This window comes from Alligator mississippiensis, chromosome 1, assembly GCF_030867095.1.
Source record: "Alligator mississippiensis isolate rAllMis1 chromosome 1, rAllMis1, whole genome shotgun sequence".
In the NCBI taxonomy this organism is placed as follows: Eukaryota; Metazoa; Chordata; order Crocodylia; family Alligatoridae; genus Alligator; species Alligator mississippiensis.
Genome location: NC_081824.1, coordinates 363,710,873 through 363,737,781, shown reverse-complemented (window position 1 = coordinate 363,737,781; position 26,909 = coordinate 363,710,873). Strand labels below are relative to the sequence as shown.

At 45.3% G+C, this 26,909-nt stretch overlaps 1 protein-coding gene across 1 annotated transcript in view; it reads left to right on the top strand.

The window, feature by feature from the left end:
• The window catches only part of PCCA (propionyl-CoA carboxylase subunit alpha), a 476,911-nt gene that overhangs the window by 370,315 nt on the left and 79,687 nt on the right, over positions 1-26,909 (top strand). The window contains exon 20 of the mRNA XM_059721102.1: positions 110-208. Coding sequence (XP_059577085.1) covers positions 110-208 — 99 coding nt within the window. The remainder of the gene's footprint in view (positions 1-109; positions 209-26,909) is intronic.

Sequence of the window (26,909 nt, the reverse complement as noted above, 5' to 3'; positions counted from 1 at the left end):
TTTGGGAGCCATCTGTTTTAAAATGGTTGCTGCTTTGTATGCAGCAATGAACTTGAGATCAGTTTTCTGTCCGTCTTCACGGTAACAGTCTTGTTTTGTGTCACAACAGGTGGAAGTTGATGGGACGAAACTAAACGTGACCAGTGAATGGAACCTGGCTTCACCCTTATTGCCTGTCACTATTGATGGCACTCTGAGGACTATGCAGGTAAATTCAGTGTGGCATTATTTGTAGAACTGAGATACCTAGATCTTTGTAGATCAAAATTCATCACCCATCTCTCTGAATTTCAAGCTTCCCATGCAATAGGAAAATATTTAGTAGTAGCAATAACGTACTGTACTCCCTCTGTGTTTAATATGTGTAAACCTTCATTGAAAGATATCATCTTGGAATGCTCTTCCTGTTAGAGATAGGTCAAGAATTGGATCAGATTGTAAAGTAACCCCTGTGATAGCACTGGAAAACAAGAAACTGTATTGGCACTTCTGTATTAACTCTTTTTAAATTCAGCTTAAGATAATAGTTTTTACTTCTTTATTAAACAGCCACCTTACTTATGAGGCCAGGATGTTGGTTAACCGTAGCAATAGTGGAAAGCAAAAGAAAATTCTGGAACTCTAAAATTACTTTTCAAATGTAAAACTAGAAATGATTCTACCTTTTAAAAAGTTAGTATTTTTTCTATATTTTTACATATTTTCTATTCATGGAAGTGAATATTCTTAGCTATTATATTTTTCAGATGACTGAATTTAAATTATTGTAAGTTTGTGGATCCAAAAAATGTGACATGTTCTAGGGATGACAATGGCAGGAGCATTGGCCCACTTTTGAGATGTGAGGAAACCTGGGTGCCCATCGTTTGATACATTGTAACTGTGTTGTCTGTCTACATAATCCCACAGTAAGTGAAGATAGATTTTGGTAACTGAAATTTGTTTTAAGATGATGCACTTTTTAACTTCCTTAAGCAGAGGATTGCAGTAGACACATGAAATAGTTGCAGTGGATTCAATTGAACTGTGGTAAGGCTTCCTCCTTTTAAAAGCAGCATAATATTTCATCTGTCCACATCCAGGAATGAAATTCCCACTGTATCCCTAAGCAAATATGTTCAAACAGGAGTTTGTAATATATCTAAGGGGTTTTTTTAGGGATTCTTTTATGAATTTCTTGCAGCATGGTGTAGTTAGAAATTATCTTGAGCTCTTAGTTTATGCAAATAAATTATTTATTGAAAGAAAATATTTAATTGTAGTACCCGCTTATTTTATTAAGGTATTTTGTAAAGAACATAATTGCTACTATTCAGGAAAAAGAAGACTATGTGTACAAGAACTGAAGAGATGTTTAGAAGAAACCCAATGTATTTAGCATGCTTGTTTTCAAATGAGTGTTATCACAAACTGTGGGAAGTTACAGATGAATGTATTGCAGCAGCTGACTAATACAGATGACTCATGTTTGAATTTACAGCTGCATTTAATTCCAAATTAATGGAATTATAGATTGTCATAGCTGCACATTACACCCAGAAGGCCAAGCCAGCAGTTGGGTGTCCTTGGACTTTCGAACATAACTGAATCATGCAAAGTGCTGCCCAGGTTACAACAGCAACTTGACAATAAATAGGTTCTAGTGTGTGTCATGTAACAAAAAGTAGAGTAAAGTTGGTTTGAAGACAAAAATAATAATCTGTAAATCTTTCTTTTGTGGAAAAAAATCTGTAGCCTGGCAAGCTATTAATATTGTGATTGTGCATGTGTCTGCATGTGTGTAAAATTTTACTTGGCTTGGTATCGGCTTTTGGGAGTCTAAATTGTTGTGGTTTTTTTCCCCCTTTTTTGGTTATATATTGCAGTAGAGTTCTTCTTCAAGGACCAATTTAAAGTAGTGCATTCTTGTAGGTCAATTGGTCTCCAAAAGCAATTGACCCCTGAGTCTTCAAGTATCTTCCTTCCACAAGTTTAAGCCCTAGAGCCATTTAAGCAACTAATGTGGATGAATCAAATAATTCCAGCTGTGCTTTATTAATTTTCAGCCACTCTAATTTCTCTTCATTGTTGATTTTATTCTTCTAAATCTGTTCACCCAAATATATTCCTTATGAATGTGACATTTCTTTGAAGGTTTGATTTCTGCATGTTCAGCTCTCCTGCAAGGTGCTGATATTCTGGCCCCAATCCAGGAAAGCACTTGAGCTTATAAGCACTAAAGAAGGGAATACATTTCAAATGTTTTGTTTTAAAATGTATTTATGTAAATTATAGTCTAGATATTCAAATTGTTGCATATCTGTCACACATTTAAAAATAAGTAATTAGGCATGCAAGTCTATTTTCAATTTTCTGCCAGAAGATCTAGGCTCAAAATGTGTGCCAGCTCTGCTAAAGTTAAGGTTGAGGAACCCTTTCTGTTTAAAGGTCAGCTTTTCTAAGTATTCTGAAATGTGCCGGCTTTCTTTGGTTGTTGTAAAATTTGCTGTGTATGAGTATGTGAGGTAGGGTTATGATCCATATTTATGGTCAATTTATCAAGGGATTCCTGAGAGACAGCCCCTGGGGAAAAACAGCAGCATTTCCTAAAATTCACAATTTCCACAAGTGTTTCTTTTAACACACTTGGTGTTCACACCATGGTTCTGATTTTCCCCAATGGTCTACAGTTGCTCAGCAATTATTTCAGTTAGTGCTGGCATCTACAGCTCCTTGGGGAAAGCAATACTGAAAATTTCAATAAAGAATGAGTTGTACGGTTAGTTAACATGTGCTAAATGCTCATGGGCCCAAAAATGTAACTGTGCCTGTGCAGAAAGACTAGCAAGAGGGTTCATTAAGGGCATTGATAACATCTTGATGTAGAGAAATTAGAGGAGAGTGACAGAGATGATGAAAGGGGTTAGAATGCAAACCATGTGAGCAAAGGTAGAAGGGACTAGGTATGTATAATTTGGAAAAAAGGAGATTGGTAGAGGACATGACAACTGTTTCTAAAATATTTGAAAGGCTGCCTTAAAGAAGATGGAGAAAAATGGTTCTCCCATGCCATGGCGGGCAGGATATTAGCTTAAAGTACAGTAAAACATATTTAAATCAAATCAAATTTAAAAAAATCTCATTTTAAGAGCAGTTGGACAATGGAAGAAGCCATCCAGGTAAGCTGCAGCCTCACCCTCATTGGAGAAGAGACTGGGTAGGCATCTGTCTGGATGGGTTTAGAAGCAGTAAGTTTTATGTCTGTGCATGGGGTTGGAGTAGACAACATGAAGGGGTCCTGTTCAATCCTATAATTTTTTTTTTTGAAAGCCAGTTTCTCCATGTGATGTAGGTGACTCAAGGGGACATGCTATGGCCATGAAACCTGAGTCACATTCAGTCAGTATGAGACTGATGCTTATGCTTGTTAAAAATCTGAGAATGAATGATAGACATGTTGTTATAGTCTGCCTCTGTCAAGAAGAGGTGTGTTCTTTTGTGGGAACTGTAATTTGAACATAATGGATAATTTGGGGTAATGTTTTTGAAAAAATAAATTCCATGTGCTAATACTTGCTAGGAATAGACTGGAGGGAAGAGTGGTGGGGGGAATACGCGAATAGAGGAGGATTGGGGAGCAGGAGGGAATGCCTTGGGGGAAGAGTTGGGAATGAATTGTCAGGACTCAGATCTGAAGGCAGGGATGAGAGGGGGGTATAGAGGTGAAATACTGGTAGGAGGCAAGAAGTGTGGCAGGAGGAGGTTCATAGATTCATAGATGTTAGGGTCGGAAGGGACCTCAATAGATCATCAAGTCCGACCCCCTGCATAAGCAGGAAAGAGTGCTGGGTCTAGATGACCCCAGCTAGATACTCGTCTAACCTCCTCTTGAAGACCCCCAGGGTAGGGGAGAGCTCCCTTGGGAGCCCGTTCCAGACCTTGGCCACTCGACTGTGAAGAAGTTCTTCCTGATGTCCAATCTAAATCTGCTCTCTGCTAGCTTGTGGCCACTGTTTTTTGTAACCCCCGGGGGCGCCTTGGTGAATAAATCCTCACCAATTCCCTTCTGTGCCCCCGTGATGAACTTATAGGCAGCCACAAGGTCGCCTCTCAACCTTCTCTTGCGGAGGCTGAAAAGGTCCAGTTTCTCTAGTCTCTCCTCGTAGGGCTTGGTCTGCAGGCCCTTGACCATACGAGTTGCCCTTCGCTGTACCCTCTCCAGGTTATCCGCATCCTTCTTGAAGTGTGGCGCCCAGAATTGCATGCAGTACTCCAACTGCGGTCTGACCAATGCCCTATAGAGGGGAAGTATCACCTCCCTGGACCTATTTGTCATGCATCTGCTGATGCACGATAAAGTGCCATTGGCTTTTCTGATGGCTTCGTCACACTGCCGGCTCATGTTCAACTTGGAGTCCACTTTCCACCTCTGTGCCACCCAGCAGGTCATTCCCTAGGCTGTAGGTGTGCTGGACATTTTTCCTCCCTAGGTGCAGCACTTTGCATTTCTCCTTGTTGAACTGCATCCTGTTGTTTTCTGCCCACTTGTCCAGCCTATCCAGGTCTGCCTGCAGCTGTTCCCTGCCCTCCGGCGTGTCCACTTCTCCCCATAGCTTTGTGTCATCTGCAAACTTGGACAGAGTACATTTCACTCCCACGTCCAAGTCGCTGATGAAGACATTAAAGAGTATCGGTCCAAGGACCGAACCCTGCGGGACCCCACTGCCCACACCCTTCCAGGTCGAGACCGACCCATCTACCACGACTCTTTGGGTGCGACCCTCTAGCCAATTCGCCACCCACCGGACTGTGCAGTCATCCACATCACAGCCTCTTAATTTGTTCACCAGTATGGGGTGGGATACCGTATCGAAGGCCTTCCTGAAGTCCAAGTATACGACATCCACCCCTCCTCCTGTGTCCAGGCGTTTCGTAACCTGGTCATAGAAAGAGACTAGGTTGGTCAGGCACGATCTGCCCGCCACAAACCCATGCTGGTTTCCCCTCAGCATAATTTGTCCTGCCGGGCTCTCACAAATGTGAGCCTTGATAATTTTTTCAAATACTTTACCAAGGATGGAGGTGAGACTGACCGGTTGTATGATCACATGTCCCTGTCCCCTGTAATGTAGGAGCCCAGAGTCTGGAGTCCTGCTGCTCTGGAGGAAATCTGAAACCTTCTCCCTATCCATATTGTCAGTGCCCGGGGGGACTCTGCTTACAGGAGAAGGGTCTTGGTCTCCCTTTGTGTCTGTTCCATCTGAGCTTAGATCTGCAGGGAGGGGGAAGAGGCCCGGTCCTGCTTCTACGTGGGGGTCTGAGTCCCTCTCCTTGTCCAGTCATCTGGGCTAGGATCTGACCCACTCTTCTTACTCTCCCAGGATGTTCAGGATTTGGGAAGGGACCATAAAGGTAAAACAACTTTAATCTCATGAAAATAAAAAAATTCAGAGTCAGTTGTGTATACCTATGCAACCTTAACTCTGGCCTAACATCCTAACTCTGAGTGATGTCCAATGTACCCACTGTTTACATTAAACTTTAATGTATCCATCATTCAGCTCATAGACCATTCTCATATCCTGTCTGGCTTCAGACAGTCTTGGGGTTAATAACCTTGTGCATTGTTACTGAAATGTTCACTGATTGTAGAAGCAAGGCATACTGACTCTCCCTAATACATACACACTGCTTTCCTCTTTCTTACACGTGGTGACAGTTAAGGGGGTAGGCATATGCTTCCTCTAATCTTGTCATATTACATTTACAACTCTGTCAAGCTGTTCAAAGTAATTCCTCCATAATTCAAGACCGCTATACCTGACAGAATGAGTATAGCTGCATTGATGCAAATAAACGTCAGTGTTTTTTTTCAGCTCCAGAAAATCAGAGTTAAGATTGAATTGGTGGTACCTGACACTAGGGCTAGGTACAGACATTCAGAAAGCCCAAGGTAGAATCCATCTAAGTTATATAGTTTTCTGTAAGCGGCATAGTTTAGGTCAGTAGCAAAGAGAACACACATTTACCCTTTGGTGGTGGGTGGGGAGAGGCAAACCTTAGACTTGGTTCCACCATTTTTAAATCAGTCTGTGTGCGCCAAACTTGTGTTCTGTTATGGGTGTAGACCAGTTTCTGATCACTTATACTGGTAAAAGTGTAACGTCTACTCCTGGCCTAGGTGTTCTGGCTTTTATTTGACTGAGTTTTCAGAGGATTCTACTGGATAACCTTAACTCTGCACTAACAGAGATTTTTGTTACTGAATAAATAACCCCTGAATCCTGTAAGGTTCAAGTCAGGGGCTTTATATGCTTAAAGTTAATCATGTATTTTAAGTGTTCTGCTGAGTAGGTATCAGAGTTGCTAGTAAAGTCTCAAAAAGCTACAACCTGCAGAGAAAGAGAGAGATTAGAATTCGGGGGTTTTTTGGTTTTATTTGTTTTATTTGTTTTTTGGGGTTTTTTTTTTTTTACTTTTTAAACCTCTACTGTACAAATATTAAAAACAAATGGTGAAAGTACAAAGGTATATGGCCCTCTCAGGCTGAGCATGAAATGCTTATTAACAACAAAAAACACCATGTCACCAGAGATTGAAATCACCTCACCCATGCCCCTCTGCACATGCGGGTGAAGGTGAGATAAGAACTAATGCGTGATTGTGGGATCATGTATTAGATCCCATCACACCTTATTGCTGGTGCGGGGGGAGCCTGGTCTGATGTGAAGCAAGCTCATACATGTGGAAGCCTCCTCCACTAAGGGGATCCTAGCCATGGGGGAGCTCCATGTACCCCTGGGCCCTCGGGGATGGCAGCAGCCGCAGTCCCCAGGACCTGGGGGTTTCACATATCCCTGAGTCCTAGGGATTGCAGCTGCTGTGATACCTTGGGTCCGGGGTTTCCATGTACCCCTAAACTATACGGACAGTGGTAGCCATGATAATTAGGATTCTGGGGTTTTCATGCACCCCTGAGCCCTAGAGATGGCAGCAACCATGATCATCAGGTCTTGGGGGTTTCACACTTCCCTGAGCCCAAGGGATGATGGCAACTGTGATTGCCAGGGCCCAGAGGTTTCACGCACCACAGAGCCTTAGGAATGGTGGTGGCCATGATTCCCAGGGTCTGGGGGTTTCATGCCCAGCATGAAACCCCTGTGCCTGGGAGCTCTGTTAGCTGATGGGTCTCCCAACTGCAGGGGAAACCCTGCTACATGTGCAAATTAAAGCTCTACAGCAACCAGGTATAAAGTTAGTACATGTTTTTGAGGTCTGACTTCATAGCTGGTTGAAGCGTTTTATCACGTGATAAATATTTTGCATATGTAGCTGGCCTTAAGGTAATTGCGTAATTTAATCTAATTTACATATTTAAATGTAATTATACTGGGGGGAGTTGCGAGGATCAGATTGGGTTGGGGTACCACAGCCATGGACACTGGGTTACCCTGCAGGGGAGGGGGCTGCACAGGTGGTGACCCAGAGGGACCCAGCTGGGACTGCCTGGGAAGAAGGGGCTCCACTGCCTTCCCTAGGAGGAAGCAGTGGAGCCGCTTCCCTGCCCTCCACCCCGAGCATTTTCCCCCCCCCCCCCACATCCCCCCCCACTCCCAGCTGCAAGTGGGGCTGGGGGGTGGTCCTGCCTCTGGCCCAGTGTGGGCCCCAATATCGCAAGGTGCGCAGGCAGCACCTGCTGGACATGGCCATGGTGGTGGAATGGGGTGCACAGAGCTGACTGCCTCCCTCCACCCAGCTTTAACCCCGCATATGACTGCTAGCAGCGGAAGCCACAACTTGGCAGCCAACCCTTCATGGCCTGGCACTGGGCCACGGCCCAGTGGTTGGGAACCTCTGCTGTACCTTACCTTAATTGAGCAATACCTGTAATGTGTAGAGGGGGCTATAGAAACAGCTGTCCATCTCCCACCTTGCAGAGGTCCTCCTCAATGGCCCAGTGCAACACAAACTGATTCATATTTTGTTGCAAAGTGAAGTGTCAAAATTCAAATGTGGCATGTGCACCAAATGTGCTCCAAACATTCACCATCAAATGCTCACCCTTCCAATGTGCAGGAGAACTAGCAAATGTGGCAGAAGACCAGGTTGGCTTATCAGGGAACTTTTTATTAAACTATATCATGAAAAGGAAGCTTATAAGAATTGGAAACTTGGACAAATAAATAAGGAGAAGTTACAAGAGCATTGCTCAGGCATTCAGGGATGAAGTCAGAAAGGCCAAAGTTCAATTAGAGTTGCAGCTAACAAGGGACATGAAAGATAACAAGAAGGGTTTCTACCAGTATGTCTGTAGCAAGAGGAGAATCAAGGAAAATGTGGGTCCCTTACTGAATGGGGGAGGCAGTCTTGTGACAGATGATGCAGAAAAGACTGATGTACTCAATGCCTTCTTTGCCTCTGTCTTCACAGGTAAGGTCAGCTCCCAGACGGCTGCACCAAGCAGCACAGTTTCAGGGAGGTGAGCAGCCAACAGTGGCAAAAGAACAGGTTAAGGACTACTGAGAAAAGCTGGACATATACAAGTCCATGGGGTCGGATGGGATGCACCTGAGGGGGCTGAGGGAGTTGGCTGATGAGATTGCAGGGCCATTGGCCATCATCTTTGAAAACTCATGGTAATCAAGAGAGGTCCCAGATGATTGGAAAAGGGTAAACATAGTGCCCATATTTAAAAAAGAGCAAAAGGAAGATCCAGGGAGCTATAGACCAGTCAGCCTCACCCTGGAACAATCATGGGGCAGATCCTCAAGGAATCCATTTTTAAGCACCTGGAGGAGATGATGATTAGGAACAGTCAGCATGGATTCACCAGGGGCAAATCATGCCTGCCTGACCAACCTGATTGCCTTATAGATTCATAGCTTGTAGAGTCGGAAGGGACCACAATGGATCATCATGTCTGACCCCCTGCCCCTGGCAGGAAAGAGGACCGAGGTCAGATGACCCCAGCCAGGTGACTATCTAACCTCCTCTTAAAGACCTCCAAGCTAGGTGATAGCACCACCTCTCTTGGAAGCCCATTCCAGATCTTGGCCACCCTATTTCTTCCTAATATCTAACCTAAATCCACTCTCAACTAGTTTACACCCGTTATTCCTAGTCACTCCCTGGGGCACCTTAGTAAACAGCCCTTCGCCTATTCCCTGTTGTCCTCCCCTAATAAATTTATAGGTGGCCACAAGATCTCCCCTCAGCCTTCTTTTGTGAAGGCTGAAGAGATTCAGCTCTCTCAACCTCCCCCCGTAGGGTCTATCATGAAGGCCACTAATCATGCGAGCGGCTCTCCTCTGAACCTTCTCGAGATTCCCCCGCATCCCTCTTGAAGTGCGGCATCCAAAACTGGACACAGTACTCCAACTGCGGCCTGACCAGTGGGGATAGAGGGGGAGCATCACCTCCTTTGTTCTATTAGTCATGCACCTGCTAATGCACGACAAGGTGCGATTGGCCTTGTTGATGGCCTCGTTACACTGCCGGCTCATGTTCATTTTGGAGTCAGTTATGACTCCAAGATCCCTCTCTGCCTCTGAGCTGCTGAGAAGGACACTCCCCAACCTATAGGTGTGCTGGGGGTTCCTCCTTCCCAGGTGGACTACCTTACATTTATCTTTATTAAATTGCATCCTATTTCTTTTTGCCCATTGATCCAACCTGTCCAGGTCAGCCTGAATCTGCTTCCTGCCCTCCGGTGTACTAATTTCGCCCCATAACTTGGTATCATCAGCAAACTTGGAGAGGGTGCTCTTCATGCCCTTGTCCAAATCTCTGATGAAGATATTGAATAATATTGGTCCAAGGACTGAACCCTGCAGGACCCCACTGTCCACCTCCATCCAGGCTGAGAAGGAACCATTCACCGCCACTCTCTGGGTGTTGTCCCTAAGCCAGTTGGCCACCCACCTGATCGTGTAGGCATCCACTCCGCAGTCTGCTAGCTTCCCAATGAGGACGGAGTGCTAAACTGTGTCGAAGGCCTTCCTAAAGTCCAGGAAGATGACATCAGCCTCGGCTCCCGCATTCAAGCAGCGTGTGACCTGGTCATAGAAGGCTACAAGGTTTGTCAGGCAGGATCTACCTGTAACAAACCCGTGCTGGTTTCCCCTCTGCATCGTTTCCCCTGCTGGGCCTGCACAAATGTGTTCTTTGATTATTTTCTCTAGCATTTTCCCAGGAATGGAGGTAAGACTGACTGGTCTAAAGTTACCCGGCTCATTCCTTCTCCCTTTCTTGAAAATGGGCACCATATTGGCCATTCTCCAGTCCTCAGGGACCTGGCCCGAGCACCATGAGTGCTCGAACAGCTGTGCCAGCAACTCAGCTATGACACTGGCCAATTCTTTCAGCAGCTGTGGATGGTGGTCATCCGGGCCTGCTGACTTGTACCCATCCAGCTCCTCCAGGAGCTCCTTAACTATTTCAGAACTAACCGTAGGCAAACTGGTGCCATGTGGACATCCGTCAGTGATCGAGGTCGGGGAATTGGCTTGATCGGTACATAGAAATACTAAAGCGAAGAACTCATTGAACAGCTCTGCTTTTTTCCCCGCATCAACCACCATCTGTCCTGATTTGCCCTGCAGGGGCCCTATGTTGCTCTGAGCTTTCCTTTTGCCCGCTGTATACCTGAAGAAGGACTTTTTATTGTCCTTGATTGTTGAAGCCAGCCTGAGCTCAAGCCCTGCCTTGGCCTGTCTAACTGGTTCCCTGCAATAGCGTGCCAGGGAGATATATTCCTCCTTGGTGGCTGCTCCTTGCTTCCATTGCCTATACATCTTGTTCTTTGCCCTCAGACTCTCCTGAAGTTCCCTTTTCAGCCAAGGGGGCTTTTTTGCCCCCTTACCTCTCTTCCTACGTAATGGGATAGACTCCTTTTGAGCCCCAAGGATCATTCCCTTGAGATACCTCCAACCCTCCTGGATCCCCATATGCTTTATGTTCTTGAGTTGCATCCCCTAACTAACTAGCCTTCTAAGTTTGCTAAAGTTGGTCCTTCTGAAGCCCAACACCTTAGCCCCACTAGTTACTTTACCCACCCTTCGCTGGATAGTGAACTCGACCAAGTGATGGTCACTATCTCCCAGGCTACCATGAACTCGCATGTTCCCCAAGAGATCATCCCCTGTTGCTAAGAGCAGGTCAAGCAAGGCGCTACCCCTGGTGGGACTAGACACCACCTAGGTTAGGTGGAGGTCCTGCACACAGTGTAAGAACCTCCATGAGCGGCTTGTTTTGGCTGTCTTTTCCTCCCAGCAGATATCTGGATAGTTTAGATCTCCCATGACCACTGCCTCCCTCGCCTGTGTGGCGTCTGCTAGCTGCCCAGAGAATACATCGTCTAGCTCTTGATCCTGATGAGGAGGCCTGTAGTAGACCCCCACAACCAAGACCTTTTCCCCTGGCCCCCCCTGGATCCTGACCCACAATGCCTCGGTGTTCCCCTCCTCCACCCCTGCCTTAATGGTGGAAGACATATACTGCTCCTTAACAGTGCTACCCCCCCCCACCTTTTTTCCCCACTCTGTCATGCCTATACAACCTATACCCCTCGATGCCTACCACCCAGTCACGTGTAGAATCCCACCATGTCTTGGTTAGTTCGACTAAGTCATACTGGGTGCTAGCAAGCAAGAGTGTGACCTCCTCCTGCTTGCTTGTTCGCCATACTCCTGGCATTTGTATAAAGACATTTTAGTCCCCCAAAGGGGGCTCTTGGTGCCCCTGTGCCTTGATGGTGTGTGTGCTCTTTGTTACTTGGCTGGTGTGGTCTGGTGCCTTGTTTATAGCTTACCAACCCCTTAATACTTACCTGGTGCGATCTGGTTCACCAACCCTGGGCTTTCTTTGACCACTGGTTCCCCGACCCCTGTCGAGCCTAGTTTAAAGCCTTCTATGATGAGGTGACTGGCTCTGTGGATGTGGGGAGACCAGTGGATGGGTTATACCTTGATTTTAGCATGGCTTTTGATACAGTCTCCCACAGCATTCTCACAGGCAAGCTAAGGAAGCACAGGAAAGCTAAGGCTGGGTGAATGGACTGTAAGGTAGATAGAAAACTGGCTGGAGCATCAGGCTCAGAGGATAGTAATCAATGGCTAGATATCTAGTTGGCAGCAGGTATCAAGTGGAGTGCCCCAGGGGTTGGTCCTGGGGCCAGTTTTGTTCAATGTCTTTATCAACGACCTGGAAGATGGCATAAAGTGCACCCTCAGTAAGTTTGCAGATGACACCAAGCTGGGGGGTAGGTAGATATGGTGCAGGGTAGGTCTAAGATTCAGAGTGACCTAGACAAATTGGAGGATGGGGCCAAAAGAAATCTGATGAGGTTCAAGAAGGACAAGTGCAAAGTCCTGCACTTAGGACGGAACAATCCCATGCACTGGTACAAGCTGGGGTCTGACTGACTGGGCAGCAGTTCTGCAGAAAAGGACCTGGGGGTTCCAGTGGACAATAAGCTGAATATGAGCCAAGAGTATACCCTTGTTGCAAAACAGGCTAGTGGCAAGCTGGGCTGCATTGGTAGGAGTGTTGCCAGCAGGTCATGGGAAGTAATTATTCCCCTCTATTCAGCCCCGGTGAGGCCTCTTCTGGAGTACTGAGTTCAGTTTTGGGCCCTCCACTACATAAAGGATGTGGATATACTGGACGGAGTCCAGCAGAGGGTAAGAAAAATGGTGAGGGGGCTTGGAGACGTGACTTATGAGGAAAGGCTGAGGGAACTGGGCTTATTTAGTCTAGAGAAGAGGAGACTGAGAGGGGATTTAATAGTAGCTTTCAACTATGTGAAGTAGGGTTCAAAAGAGGATGGAATTAAACTGTTCTCAGTGGTGGCAGACAGAACAAGGAGCAACTGTTTTAAGATGCAGCAAGGGAAGTTTAGGTTGGATATTAGGAAGAATTTTCTCACCCAGAGGGTAATAAAACACTGGAACAGGTTACCCAGAGAGGTGGTGGAATTTCTGTCCTTGGAAGTTTTTAAGACCTGGCTTGACACAGCTTTGGCTGGGATGATGTAGTTGGGGATGGTCCTGCTTTGAGCAGGGGGTTGGACTAGATCATAACCTAAGGTCCCTTCCAACCCAAATTTTCTATGATTTTTTTGTGCCCAGACCAGGAAACCCCTGTAAGCCAGTTTGTGTAGCTTTTCAGTGTCTCCATTTTGGGCTGACACAGCAGGTAATGGCCAGGCAGCTCATGTTCCCCTTGGCTGCTTGGTGTGAGATGGAGAAGAGGTACAGAATCTCGGAGAAGTCCAAATCCAGCATACCAAAGAGGTTGATGAGGGTATCAAAGAGTGGCTGCAGCTCAGGGCAGACCAGGAAGGCATGGAAGAGAATCCTCTGTTGCCTCCTCAGAGAAAGGGCAGGCCACCAACACCACCAATTCTAAGTGGAGGACAAGTGTCCGATGGCCAGGGCCCCATGCAGCAGTTGCCACTGGAAGTCACCAGTTTCTCTTGGTGATGGGTAGCTTGTACAGGGTATGCCAGGCCTGGTGGGCTTGCTTTGTTGTTGCTACTGTTAGGCACCACCTCCTAGTCATGTCAGGGTAGGTAGTGAGGACATGGGCATGACACACTTTGACTATCCACGCGTGCAGTGCCTTTACAGACAGCATCTTAAGACAAATCCCACCTCTTTTCTTGTTGGACATGGGGAGGGACAGGAGAGTGCCAGGCCTACCACTCATTGCTGTCCACAGCTGGAGAAACAGGCAGTAATAGAGGGGATCTGTCTAGTGAGCTGCCATTGGGGAGGGCATGTCATGGGCAAAGGTGGTCTTCTAGTGAGGCAAGTTCATCCATGGGGAGGACAGCTTTTGCTTCAGCCACTAGGCATGAAGCAAAACAGACAGAGTTCCAGCCCAGCCAATCAGCCATGGCTTTGGCCAAGAGCCAGTCAGACTGATCCGAGTCAAAGAGGTGAGTCAGCTTGATGGGGTGTGACCAGACCAAGGTGGCAATGATGGTTTGAGGGGCAAGGCTCAATGCTCACTACTGCAAGGCCAAGTTATAGACCAGGGACTCCTGCAGCAGCTCTTCATAGGGCAGGCACCTGCAATTTCGTTTCAGTTGGAGCTATACCTGCCAGGGCCAGGCGAGGCTGCATTAGAAGGGTGGCAGGGCGATCTAGCTGAGGCTATTGGGATCCAGTAGAAAAAGTGTCTGATCAGGGTTGAGGTCCCCAACCTGACACAGGAAAGCAAAGGCCAACCATTTCCAAGAGAGGTGTTCCCCACCAAAGAGTAGTAACCAAAGGGCTTACAGCCACTCTACTCACCAGGCCAATTAGACCCTGAGCTTCCTTGCTGGTGGCAAGTACAGGAAGTCTGCTGGAGCCAGTGATGCTTGGTCCAGAAGTCAACAAGGAGCTTCCAGAGTGTTTGAAGCAGAATCATTGGCAGGTCCAGGATGGCACATCTGTGCCACAGAGTAACAGCTACTAGGCTGTTGATGACCAGGACCTGGTTGTACTAGGGGAGGTTTGGGTAGGCACCATTGCCACTGCTGTAATCGTGCCTCTGCCTCCTCACTGAGGCCTTCCTTGTTCTTAGCTAGATAAGCTGGCAGGCTTAGGAAAATGCCGAGGCATTTGAAGCCATTGTGCCCTCTAGGCTTCCAGGTAGGTCTTGGGGCTGAGAGCCAGCCCAGGTACCCAGCAGAAATGTGTCACTTTTGGCACAGTTGATAGAGACTGAGAAGACATGCTTGTAGGCCCACTGACACTTGATCAGGGACTGGGACATCACCCTCACTGCTCACAAAACAGTCATGTCATCGTCAGAATTTTTTTTGCCATATGGGCAGCCAGTTTGCTACTCTCAGAGATTGGGAGTTGCTCTCTTTTTGTGTTTTGTTCTGCGAACCTCAGCCATCACAACAATTAGAGTGCAGCTGCCACTACTGAGAACTATTTTCAGCCAAGTACAAGAGATCCCTGAAATTCCTCTTTTAAAAAAAAAACAAAGAATCCTCTAACATATCATTTGGTGTTGCATACATGTGCAGGGTTGCATTTCAGGCTTTTATGAAAAAACCCTCAATCTCTGTTTTATTGCAATCCATTGCCTGAGTTGTCCCTCATTATTTCTCTATCTTCCATTTCACAAATAGAGTAGCAGCTCACTGTTTCCTCCTTATCTGTTGCAGTTGTGGAATGATATACTCACAGAGTTGGATGAAATCTGAAGGATTAACTGATCTACCTAGTGAAGGTTTTCCTTTTCCTAAACTGGCTCAGAGAGATATCTATCCAGGTCTTCCTTTGAAAATCTTTGAGGAAGGAGATTTCAAAACATGTCAGCATCTTATCCTAGCTGTGAAGGCTGATTTTATGGCAGAATAAAGAACCTTTTCTTGCTTTCTCCATGAGAGGCCAAGAGGTTGCTCCTCTTTAATCATGCTGTCTGTAAAGCACTTTCCCTCCACTTGTTTCTGCACTTCTTAGTGGTGGTGCAAGCCAGATGAGCAAGCCAAAGGGTTAGTCCATCTGTGAGGAGTCCCTCTGAGAGCTATGGAAAAAGATACCTGACATGACTGTTTCTAGCTTGTGGATATTCGCTGTGCAAAAGGAGCCTGGAACAGGGGTGGGCAAAATGTGGCCCATGGGCCAGATCCGGCCCACCAACTCATTGGATCTGGCCTGTGGGTGGGGACTTGCCAATTGATTGGATCTGGCCCAAGGCTGCCCCCTGTGGTGCTTTGCATGAAGCCAAGCCCTGCCCACTTGTGCCCAGGGGAGCCCATTCTGCACTCCTGACTGGCCACCAGCCCCAGCCAATGTACGCAGCTTCCCAGCAGGGCTGTTGCCTGTGCATCTGCAGCTGCCCAGGGAAGTTCTCAGCTCCCCCTGCCTCTAGCAACTCCTCCTTCTCATCCTGCCCCTGCTGCACTGCTCCAGGCAGCAGGTAATGTGGGGAAGTTATGGGGATGCATGCTGGGCAGATGCCCAGCCAGGTGTAGGGGGGAAAGATGCAGCCAGGTGGCTCCTGCCCCAGTGTGCAGGACTCCAACTCCAGCTCCCAGCTGCCTTTCACCCACTTGGCAGCCCACAGGCGGCCACTCATTATGCCAGGTGGGTGGACTGGATGGCGGGCAGCTAGGAGCTGGAGCTCGAGCCCCATGTGCTGGGGCAGGAGCTGCCCGACTGCAGCTTCCCCCCATGTTGCTGGGCATCTGCTGCCTACCATGCATCCCTGTGGCTTCCCCACATTACCTGCTGCCCAGAGCAGTGCAGCAGGGCCAGAAGGAGGAGAAGCTGCTGGAGGCAAGGGAAGCTGAGCACTTGGGCAGCTGCGGCAACATCCCCACCAGAAAGCTTTGCACGCTGGCTAGGACCGGGGCAGTGCTGTCTGGCAGGTGTGAGCAGAAGCACAATGTGGGCTACCTTAGGCAGGAGCAGATGGGGCTCAGTACCCTGTGGAGTGCCATCGAGGCAGCCGTGGGCTAGACTTGGAGAGAGGGGGTGGACAGACCACACCTGCACTGCACTGCTTGGGTGAGCTCTGCTGCACATGTACCTTACCCCTGCTCCTTCCCCCCCACCTTTGGCCGGCCCTTGTGACCTAGCATGCGGGCAGCCCTTCCCTCCACACCACCCAGGGGAGTTCTGCTGCACATGCCGCCTGCTTCTTTCCCTCCTCCCATCCTCAGCTGGCTCCTGGGACCTAGCATATAGATAGCCCTCCACACAGACCCATCCCCTCACCCCCCCCCCCCCCGATAATATTCAAGAGTAAGACTTTATTTTGAGCTATTATACAATCTCCTCTATATGTACTACTCAAACCATAAATCAGGACAAAAATTATTTTTTCAGGTAAAATTAAAACATGTTATAGTGCAGAGATCAGCAACCCTCAGTACGCGTGCCAGAGCATGGCATGGGAGGCTGTTTTCCTTGGCACACCACAGGCTGTTTGGACTCTGAGCAGCAGCCACCAGCCACAGAGCCCAGGCTACTCACAGAAGACAGCAGGGATGCTGCAAATAGCCCAAGCTCTGTGGCTGCCAGGTGGGAGGCTACAAACAGCTGCACCATGCTCCCTAGCCCTGGCACTGGCTCTGTGACTGTGGTGGCTGCGCACAGGGCTCCAGCTGACAGTTGGGAAGGGGCCTGAGGGTAGTGCAAGCCTGATCTGGCCCCACCCCTGCTGTCCACCTGGAAGCACACATGCAGCTGCTGCTGCCACAGAGCTGGTGCTGGGTGCTGCAGAATCCAACACAGCTGTTTGCAACCTGCCTGCCACCTGCTGTAGCTGCCCAGATCCTGGGCTGGCTGTGGCAGGCAGCCAGGAGGCTGCAAACTGCTGCACTGGGTTCCCCAATCCAGCTTCATGCTGGGAGCAGTTGCACGTGCACCTTAGGATGGATAGCAAAAGAGGGACCAGGGTTGTGCACCCAAAGGTATACACGCAGCCACGACCATGGAGTTGGTACCAGAGCCCAGCGCAGTTGTTTGCAGCCTCCTGGCTACCTGCCACAGCTGGCCCAGGCTCTGGGCAGCTGCAGCAGGTGGTGGGCTGGCTGCAAACAGCTGCGCTAGATTTCACAGCCCTGGCACCAGCTCCATGACAGTGGCAGGTGCATGCGTGCCTTTCAGCACATGGTGAGGAAGGGGCTGGGGCAGCAGAACCCTGGCCTCTCCCCCACTGTCTGCCTAGAGGCACAAGTGCAACTGCAGCAATAAGGATGGGGCCCCTCACAGCTCCCCCACCACTGGCATGCCAAGCCAAGTCATGGGTGGAGGTTGGGGTGTTTTTGGCTTTCCAGTCAGAAACACTGCCACCCTGTTATAGTGAACTTTTTATTTTTAGTCTATGATATCATGTACTATATTATTATCTATATTTGTTAAAATTATATCTTCTGAAAGATTTTATGTGTAGGCAGCCCTTGATATCTCACCAAAACTCATTAAGTGGCCCACCAGCCAAAATAATTGCCCACCTCTGACCTAGCGGATGGATACATTGATTGAGCTTTTAAATTTTCTTTCCATCACCTTCTTACAGCAACAGAGTTTTTCCTAGAGACAGCGTCACAAAGACAGTTATTTGTCTTTCTAAACTCTTGAATCTCAGGAAAGTAGACCACCTTTGATGAACAGAGACTCTACAGAAGTAAGGCCAAAATTCTCTAGGCCCATCTACCACATAGCAGAGCTGTTTGACATCCTTTCAAAAGTGCCACCATTGAGACCTACCACAAGAAAAAGAATGGATATGGGAAAGAGACAACTCTAAAGGCGAGGGAAAATCTCTCATCAGAACTAGAATTTGGGTCCTCACTTTTTTTTTTTTTCCCTATTTCTTCCTAATGACCCTTTGAAGAGGAAAACCTTGGCAAAGGAAAAAAGTTCAATCAGTAAACTTTGAAACTCTACAGCATCTTAGAACATTGATGCTCTTATACTCCATAAAATTGATGCTGTGATGACATCCATACAGATTACATGGTGATAGTTTCTGTCAAGTGGAATTTCTATTCCAAAGACCTCACTAACAGAGGAGGGAAAGAAATTGAATCCACATTTAGAAGGAATTACTAATCCTTTATCAGGTTGTGTTTAGAGATTGTATGTAAATAGTTCACTGCATATTAGATAGGTGCACTTGCATAGATCTGAATTATATGCTTCAGTTCATTAGATAATTCATCCAACTGAGCTTGTGAAAGACTGTTTCTGTGCAATAAAATTGATAATTCTAGCATGAAGATCCTGTTGCTTGCCAGTGGATGATCTGAGAAGGGACTGAAACTTTTTTTGTTTTTATGAGTTGAGGAGACAGGGAAAGAGAAGGCATTTAATAGATTATATTAAACAAACAGTGGCTTATTTTTTATGGTAATCACTATTGCAACAACCATTAAGAGTGGGGATATGGTCAGATTTTGCTATTATGTCTCTGCTGACATTGATTAAGTAGTTTACCAGAACTATCATTATTTCTTTTTATAAAAATTGGTTCTGAATATGGGCATGTGGTCAGAAGGAAAGACAAATGTGTAATTCTTTGATACAGAGCCGTAAATGGCCTCATGTCATAGATCTTCAGCTATCAGGCTGTTAAGCAGTGGCAGAGGAGTCCCCAGAGGTCATGACTGATCTGATGATTGGCTAACAGCAAGTTTAAAAATACTCTGCTTAATGGTTAACTCAGCATCCATGTTCATAGTATAAAAGGGAAGGGATTAAACTCAAGGGAATTCAAATTATCAAATATCAGAAGCTTACAGAACAGTACTGCCTTAATAATTACTATCTCAGCCAAGAAGCAATCACCCTTCACCCACAGTATGTTATGAAGAAGAATAGCTATACTTCTAATCCTGGAAGGAAAAGAGTTGGTAACTGCTGCACCTGCCCAGATCTTTTGGAATTTGTTGTCCACCTTTATAATGAGATAGGCTTTCTGCTGTAAAGCTCCACCTATTTCATTTTAGTTTAACCTAATGAGACTGATGACACTAAGCTATCCAGAGTAAATTTAAAAACACAACATCACAACACCATTGATCCTAATGGTTGTAAATATCTGGTATCAAAGCCGACCAGGAGAATGTGCATATTTAAACCAGAAGCATATATAATCTCAAAATATTAGGGAGTTATTTGATGGACATCAAAATTGTTCATGAGCTTTCCTCCTTGACATGTTCATCCATAGAAGTTAGGACAAGCATTCTCTTGAAAAGAGAGTAGCAGTACAAATACCATGAGTAAAGACAATTCAGTGTACCAATGTGGGGGAAAATGGAAGAGAAGAGAACAGATGAAAGGATTTGTTTTCAGATCAACTGGGGCCATGTTAGTTTTTATCATGAAATCTAGGACTGAATGGATATACGTTGTCTGCGCTGTTTCATCACAAAATACAAGGCATTTCAGCGTCTTGAAATTCATGTAAGTTTTTTAAATCTTGTAAATCCATTAAACCTTTTGTTATTTAGCATAATAATACAGAGAGAACCTACTTAAACAGGTCACAAAGGGGCTAAACCTTAGCAGCAAAGCCTGCAAAACAGCTTAAAAGCTGGGTAGAACCACTGGACTGGAGTAATTGTTTCTGAATTACTTTCACGTCTATTGTAGAATTTGTAGGGCAAGCCTCACCTATCTTTTCTGTGTTTTATGGGCTATGGTTTATAATGGAGAGAATTATACTGGTGTTGTAAAGCATATAGAGATTCTCAGATGGAAGATGCTATAGATGCGAGCAATACAACAATAGTGCTAGTAATAAACACTTATTAAAAAGGGCCAATAACAGCATACTGGGCTGTATTAATAGGGGCTTCACTTGCAAATCAAGGAAAGTGATTCTGTCACTGTTCAGCAGCTGGGAGGCCTCCTCTGCAGTATTGTGTCCAGTGTTGGGTCCCTCACTTCAAGAAGGACACGGACAAATTAGAAAGAGTCCAGCATAGAGTGATAGGAATGATTAGATGCCTGGGAAACATGGTTTATGAGGAAAGCCTGAAGCAACTTAGATTATTTAGTCTGGATAAGAGAAGACCAAGGGGAAGTTTGATACCAGTCTTTAAATACCTAAAGGGTGGTTATATGGAAGATTGTGATAGACTATTCTCTGTGGCTGGGGGCAACAGGGCAAGGAACAATGTTCTCAAATTGCAGCAGAGGAAATTTAGGTTGGATATTAGGAAGAACTTTCTGATTATGAAGAGGGTTAAGCAGTGGAACAAGCTCCCCCAAAGAGGAGGTGGAGAGGTTCTCTTCACCCTTAGAAGTTTTTAAGAGCAGGTTAGATAGACAGCACATGATTGGGATGATTTAGTCAAGGATGTTACTGCCTTGAGCAAGGGGTTGGACTTGATGACTTTATAGAAAGGGATAATGAAAAGAGGTAACAAATCACAGATAAAAAGAAATATGAAGATGATCTTATTCCCTATTTCTGTTTGTGTGAGAACAGAGGTTATTGTTGCACCTACTGTAATTGAACTTGGACATTGAAAGAGCAGTCCTATGTCTGAAAGTAGCAAGACCTTAACCATTTACAAAAGAACAGATGTTGTTTCTGTGCAGCAACAGAATACCATACATTCCCACATAACACATGCACCTTTCCCCCCTAAAATAAGCCCTCTAACATTGGGGTGCATATGTTAAGCAGGGAACCTGATTGGTCTTTGCTGGAATAGAGGCAGGATAGAACAGAGCAAGCAAACGCTGTGGGCATTTATACATGTACCTTTGTCTGCTCTGACGCACCGGAAATCCAGCACATCTGAGCAGACTCAATTAATCGAGTCTGCAGAGCATGCGAGCTGGCATGCCACTGTGTCACGTGCGTTTATATAAATGGCAAAATGCATGTCAGTGCCCAGAAAATGGCAGCGGCACACTTTTCATAGATTTCATAGACGTTAGGACTGGAAGAGACCTTGGAAGATCATCAGGTCCAGCCCCCTGCCCCAGGGACAGGAAGTCAGCTAGGGTCAAAGGATCCCAGCAAGATAGGCATCCAAACGTTTCTTGAATGAGTCCAGAGTAGGTGCTTGCACCACCTCTGGAGGGAGTCTATTTCAGGCCTTGGGGTCTCAGACAGTAAAGAAGTTTTTCCTTATGTCCAGCCTAAAACAGTCTTGGAGGAGTTTATGACTGTTGGACCTTGTCATCCCTCGGGGCGCTCTGGTGAACAGGCTTTCCCCCAGATCCTGATGCACACCTCTTATATACTTATATGCTGCCACCAGGTCACCCCTGAACCTGTGCTTTTCCAGGCTGAAGAATCCCATGGTTCTTAGCCTCTCTTCATAAGGCCTGTTTTCCTGCCCTCTGATCATACATGTGGCTCTCCTCTGGACTCTCTCAAGCTTCTCTACTTCCTTCTTGAATTGTGGAGCCCAAAATTGGATGCAGTACTCCAGCTGTGGCCTCACCAAGGCCAAGTACAGTGGGAGGATGACATCCTGAGATTTGCTTGAGAAGCATCTATGGATGCAAGCCATCCATAGATGGCTTTTGAATTAAAACAGCTTTCATATGCACCACCACCATGTTCTCAGCGCTGATGCACATTTTGCCATTTTTACAAATGCATACGCTGCAGTGCTGGGCACTTTTAAAAGCGCCTAGTGCTGCAGCACATACATGTGTACAAATGCCTCATGACTTGTGGCTCCCAAGATGACTGCTGCTTCTCCCTAGGGCTGCACATAGCAGGGGCACAGTCTAGTATTAAACCACTCACCGCTGCTGGTGAGGCAACAGCTTTTGGCTGCAGAGCCACTTAGCTGGCTGAGGGTGAGTGAGCTGCTGCATGCAATCTGTAGTATGTTGATGAGTCTTGTGATGTCAAGCATATGGCCTGCAGACTGGATGCAGCCAGCAGATGCATTGCATCCATCCACTGTAGTCCAGTGGGCTACCAGAAGTGTTCTGCCTCTCACCTCTGCACAGCTACAACCCCTGACACTGCTGACCAGGCAGGGCTCCATGCTGCTGCACACCCCTGGCTCCTTGCAGACACATACCACAAACTCCATACTATATGAATGCAACCCCATGTTGCTGCATGCTTTCAGACCAACCAAGACCCACACTGCCATCTAAATGTAGCCCCATGGATCTGGCCTGGGAGGAGCTTGTGTGATCTGGATCCAGCCTAGGGGAAGTTTGACAACCCTGATTTACAGGAAAGTCTATAAAGAACTATTTACAGTAAAGGAGCAAGAGTCTTGCTACTGCCCTTGCAAGGGTTTGGGACTTAGCCTTGCTGCTGTCCTGGCACAGCAGGAAGTTCCTGCTGCCTTACTCAGACTGTCTCTTGGGATGCCACACTCCATGGACACTCTGGGCACTGACAGGTGATATTTGTCATGTGGTCGGCCCCTTGAAAGTGCTCTACAGTACCCTGACAGAAGTGCACACCTGCAGAGCGCTTTAAAAGTGCCCGATCCCATGACAAATTAACCCTCATTCAATGAGGGTTCAGGTGAAGGCATTCTAAAGTAGAGAGCCCTTACTAACTTCTGTTTGTCCCTGTGCATGCGGCCTAGCCCTGCCCCTGGAGTTGATATTAGGATGGGAGGGGGGCAAAGGCAGGGGAAGGAGCTCTGTTCTGGGATCTGCAGCCTGTGCTGGGGTTGGGGGTGTACTGGAGCTCCAATCCACCTGATACCCTCTCTGCTCCCCCCCCCCCCCAGCATCGGTTGGGCAAACCCCAGAATGGAGCTCCTTCCCCTGTCTTCTCCCTCCTCCCATCCTGACGACAGCAGCAGAGCTGGGGGGAGGGGAGGTTAGGGGATGAAAGGCTGAAAACACTCAGTTGCTTTTCTCTGGATAGACTCCAAAGTGGACTTGGATTCCCCGCCCCCGACCAAACAGCGATTGTCTGTTGGGTCAGGGGAAATCGCCATAACTCCTGGAGCTTTGTGCGAAGCACCATGAGTTACAGTGGGGAGCTGCATGTCTGTCAGCACCTTCTATGTCACACAGTCAGTTGTGACCCTGAAAAAATCTTTTTCTTTTACATTCTGCCTTCCAAAAACAAGGTTGTGTTTTATTTGGGCATGTGTTATGCAAGAAAACATGGCATGCCTGGAGCTGCATAAAGAGAATATGCTTTGTATAGTCCATGTAAGGGGATTTATATATTTTGCTACAGGTATCAGTGTAAGGCCAAGGTTCTATTAGGGCCAACTATGAGGAAGAAAATTATATTTTCCCAACCTCCTATTTAGTATAGTCTTTGCAGTATTTCAGCATGTTAAAATGTTTTGTGCGCTACAAGTTCTGTTCATCTCTCCATAAGCAGGATGACTTCTTCCCTGTTGGGATTTAGGAAATTCGGCATCCCTATATATGAAGACAACCAGACTGAGGCTTCATTGATTTTAACACTCAGTTTTAAACTGTTGGTAGTGGGGGGTAGAATAGCACACAACATCTAGCTGAGTTTCCATCTGTGGTGTAATGCACTTACAGTTAAATAGTATCACCACCAATGGAAGTGCAAGTAGTAGTTTGAGGCAAAATTGCTGTGGTTCTGCTGGGTGGAGATGGGAGGAGGAAAGATTAAACAGGCTTCACAGAGCCTGTCTTCCTTGCGTGTTGCAATGTTCTTCTCCAGCCTCCCTAACATATAAGAGAACTTAGGGATATGACTGGTTTACCTGCAGTTATTCATCTCCATGGTCTATACCCAAACCAATAGAAGAAATTATAAGGCATCAACTTTCTGAGGCTGTACAAGTAGTCAGCCAGTGCTCTATGATTCCAAGAGAAGGTTTTATTCCCATGATGCTTCATGGAGTTTTCTCTGTGAAGCCATTACTTAAGGTTTGCACACAGTTTGGGTGTCTTCCCATTGTCAGAACACAGAAAGGCTGTTTATGTTTCTTTTGAAAAGAGAGTAGAATATGTAGAATATTTCTGAGCAAAGGCTCTGGAAGGTCAGAGAGAAACTGATGATCCAAAGCAAAGCTGATCTTCAAATTTTCAGAGAAATTTATAGCTGAAGGAAAGTGAGATCAAGCATCCACCAAGACTGAGTACTTCCTCACACATTATCATGGCATCTAGCAGATTCCTCAAGGTCCATGGGGATCTTGGGAGGGGGCGCTTCTGGTTATGCAGTATACCCATGGCCTTATCTATGTTGAAGGAGGAGAGGGAAGAAAACCATGATGGAGGAAATATGGGGAAACTTTGCAGGGTAAATTACTATTTTTCCACTCTCTAATTGGAGGAATAATTCACATATAAGTATGGTTCTAGACCTTATTTTCCATGGTTAAATTTTTAAAAGTGTTCATTAATTTGGAGTGAATTGATGTTTGGGTTTTCAGCTTGCCACTCCCAAAAACCAATTTTCAAGATTCAGCTGTACTTCCAGCCACAAGCACAGCTGAAGCCAGCAAAAACTACATGTGCTTCATCATTTCTGGAAATCTGCTCCACTTTAGAACTTGAAACATAGGTTCACCCAATGTTAGTGAACAAATCTTTTAAAAAAATGTCCCTGTTGCTTTCACATGGGCTCTAATAATACTGTAATTATTCTATCTTAGCTACTTTTTAATGTGTCATATTCTGCATAGTTTTGTCTTGGTGCCATAGGTTGCCTAAAACATCCTGGAATGGCTGCATGACAGTAATGACAATAATGATATATTTGTATTCAAATAGAATCATTTTTAATTTTACAAGATACAATATTTCAGTTTAGGTTTAATATACTACTTCCCATGTTAGGAAACATGGCAAACTATTTGTTCATTTGTTAGCAAAGAAGACCAACTACTTGCTTTTGTTCTGTTTTAGTTTCTTTGTTTGGTATCATTTCTTCTCTCCTGCTCACAGCAGGTAGTTTGCAGATGCAGAAGTATCTAAATACTTTCGTAAAATATCTCAGCATCTTGTTAGGTTCGAATAATGTCTCTATCTGTTTAGTCTCTTTCTTTCCCTGATATTTTATATTCCTTCCTCTCTCCCTTTATAGCTTGTTATCATTTTTATCTGAAGGTACTGATCCATTGCAGGTTCTAGTACTAAGCTGATTGTAACCCTACTGCATCTTATGTTGAATAGGTCATTGATACCCAACTAAGTGGAAATAATTTTCTATGGCAAAGCAGAACAATTTGGAATAATGTCACATGAACCTCTTGTAATTTAGTGGGAAACACCATATTAAATTGATTATTTGTTAAATAATTGCAGTATTGCATATATTCAAGGTCATAAGAAAAATCAAAGACATCTGAATGCAGTTGCATGTACCTCTCTAACGATGTACATATATGCATAGTTATATATACGTTATTTAATTACACAGATTGTCATGTATGCACGTACTGTTTGTGTGTATGTAACTATATACACGCAGAATACAGTGTACACAACACAGTAATTATATATTACATGCAAAATTAATTGTACTGCATATAAATTTGATATCTTCTGTGTTTTTCATAGATTTTTAAAGTAATTTTATATTTAACTTATTTTAGGTTAGCTGTCTACTCTGAGTTTCTAAGGAAACAATGCTATCATTTTTAATGGTATTTGGTTAATTAGCTTAGAATCTCAACATATAGTAAATGAATCAACCAAATAAAAGTCAATTATTTTTAAAACCATATAATTCATTCATACAATATAATATTACTGTTTTGTGAGGGAAAATATAGTTTTGTTTAGTCTTTGTGAAAATGGTAGATACGTGCTTTGTACTGAGTATTTTTCTGTGTCCAACTCCTGAGTAAATGTTTTGCAAGTTATTTTTAAAATGTTTTTCTCTGTTACACATAATTAGCTGTTCTTTCTTGTTTCATGTCTTTTATTACTTTCCTCTTATCACATGTAATATGAAACCCTCTATTACAATGTATAGTATATGTAAATATATATGTTAGCAAGAATAAGTAGAGACTTGGAGACTGGTGCATTTTTTTTAAAAAGGTGGAAAATAAAAGAGTAATTGTTAACCATCTCCTTTCATTTTTGTGAAAACATCAATTACATTTACAAATCTCAGAAGCCAAGCCTACCAGTAGATCAAAAATAACTCCTTTCAGTATGCTTCAAAAAATCTAATCACATTTAACAGTTGTAAATAAATTTCAGTTGTAATTTGAAACATTAATTATGATAATATGCTGACTCCTTTTGTAAGATGGTGCTCAAAAGCCTAGCTGTTTGTTTTCCTTTTGGTCTTGCTAACATATGCTTTATGATTTGGAGAAACTGTCCACTCTATTTTTTTAGTCTGCCTAGAAGGAACATTTCTTTTTCCCCATTTTATATTTTTTGTTCTTCTTTGCCTCTCTCTTCCCCCACCCCCACATACTTTTCTTTCTCACTGTCTTAATTTAAGGGACAGATTTTAGTGCTTACAGTATAGTCTTGATACCCTTGAAAACTGAATGTAGTGTTGAATATTGG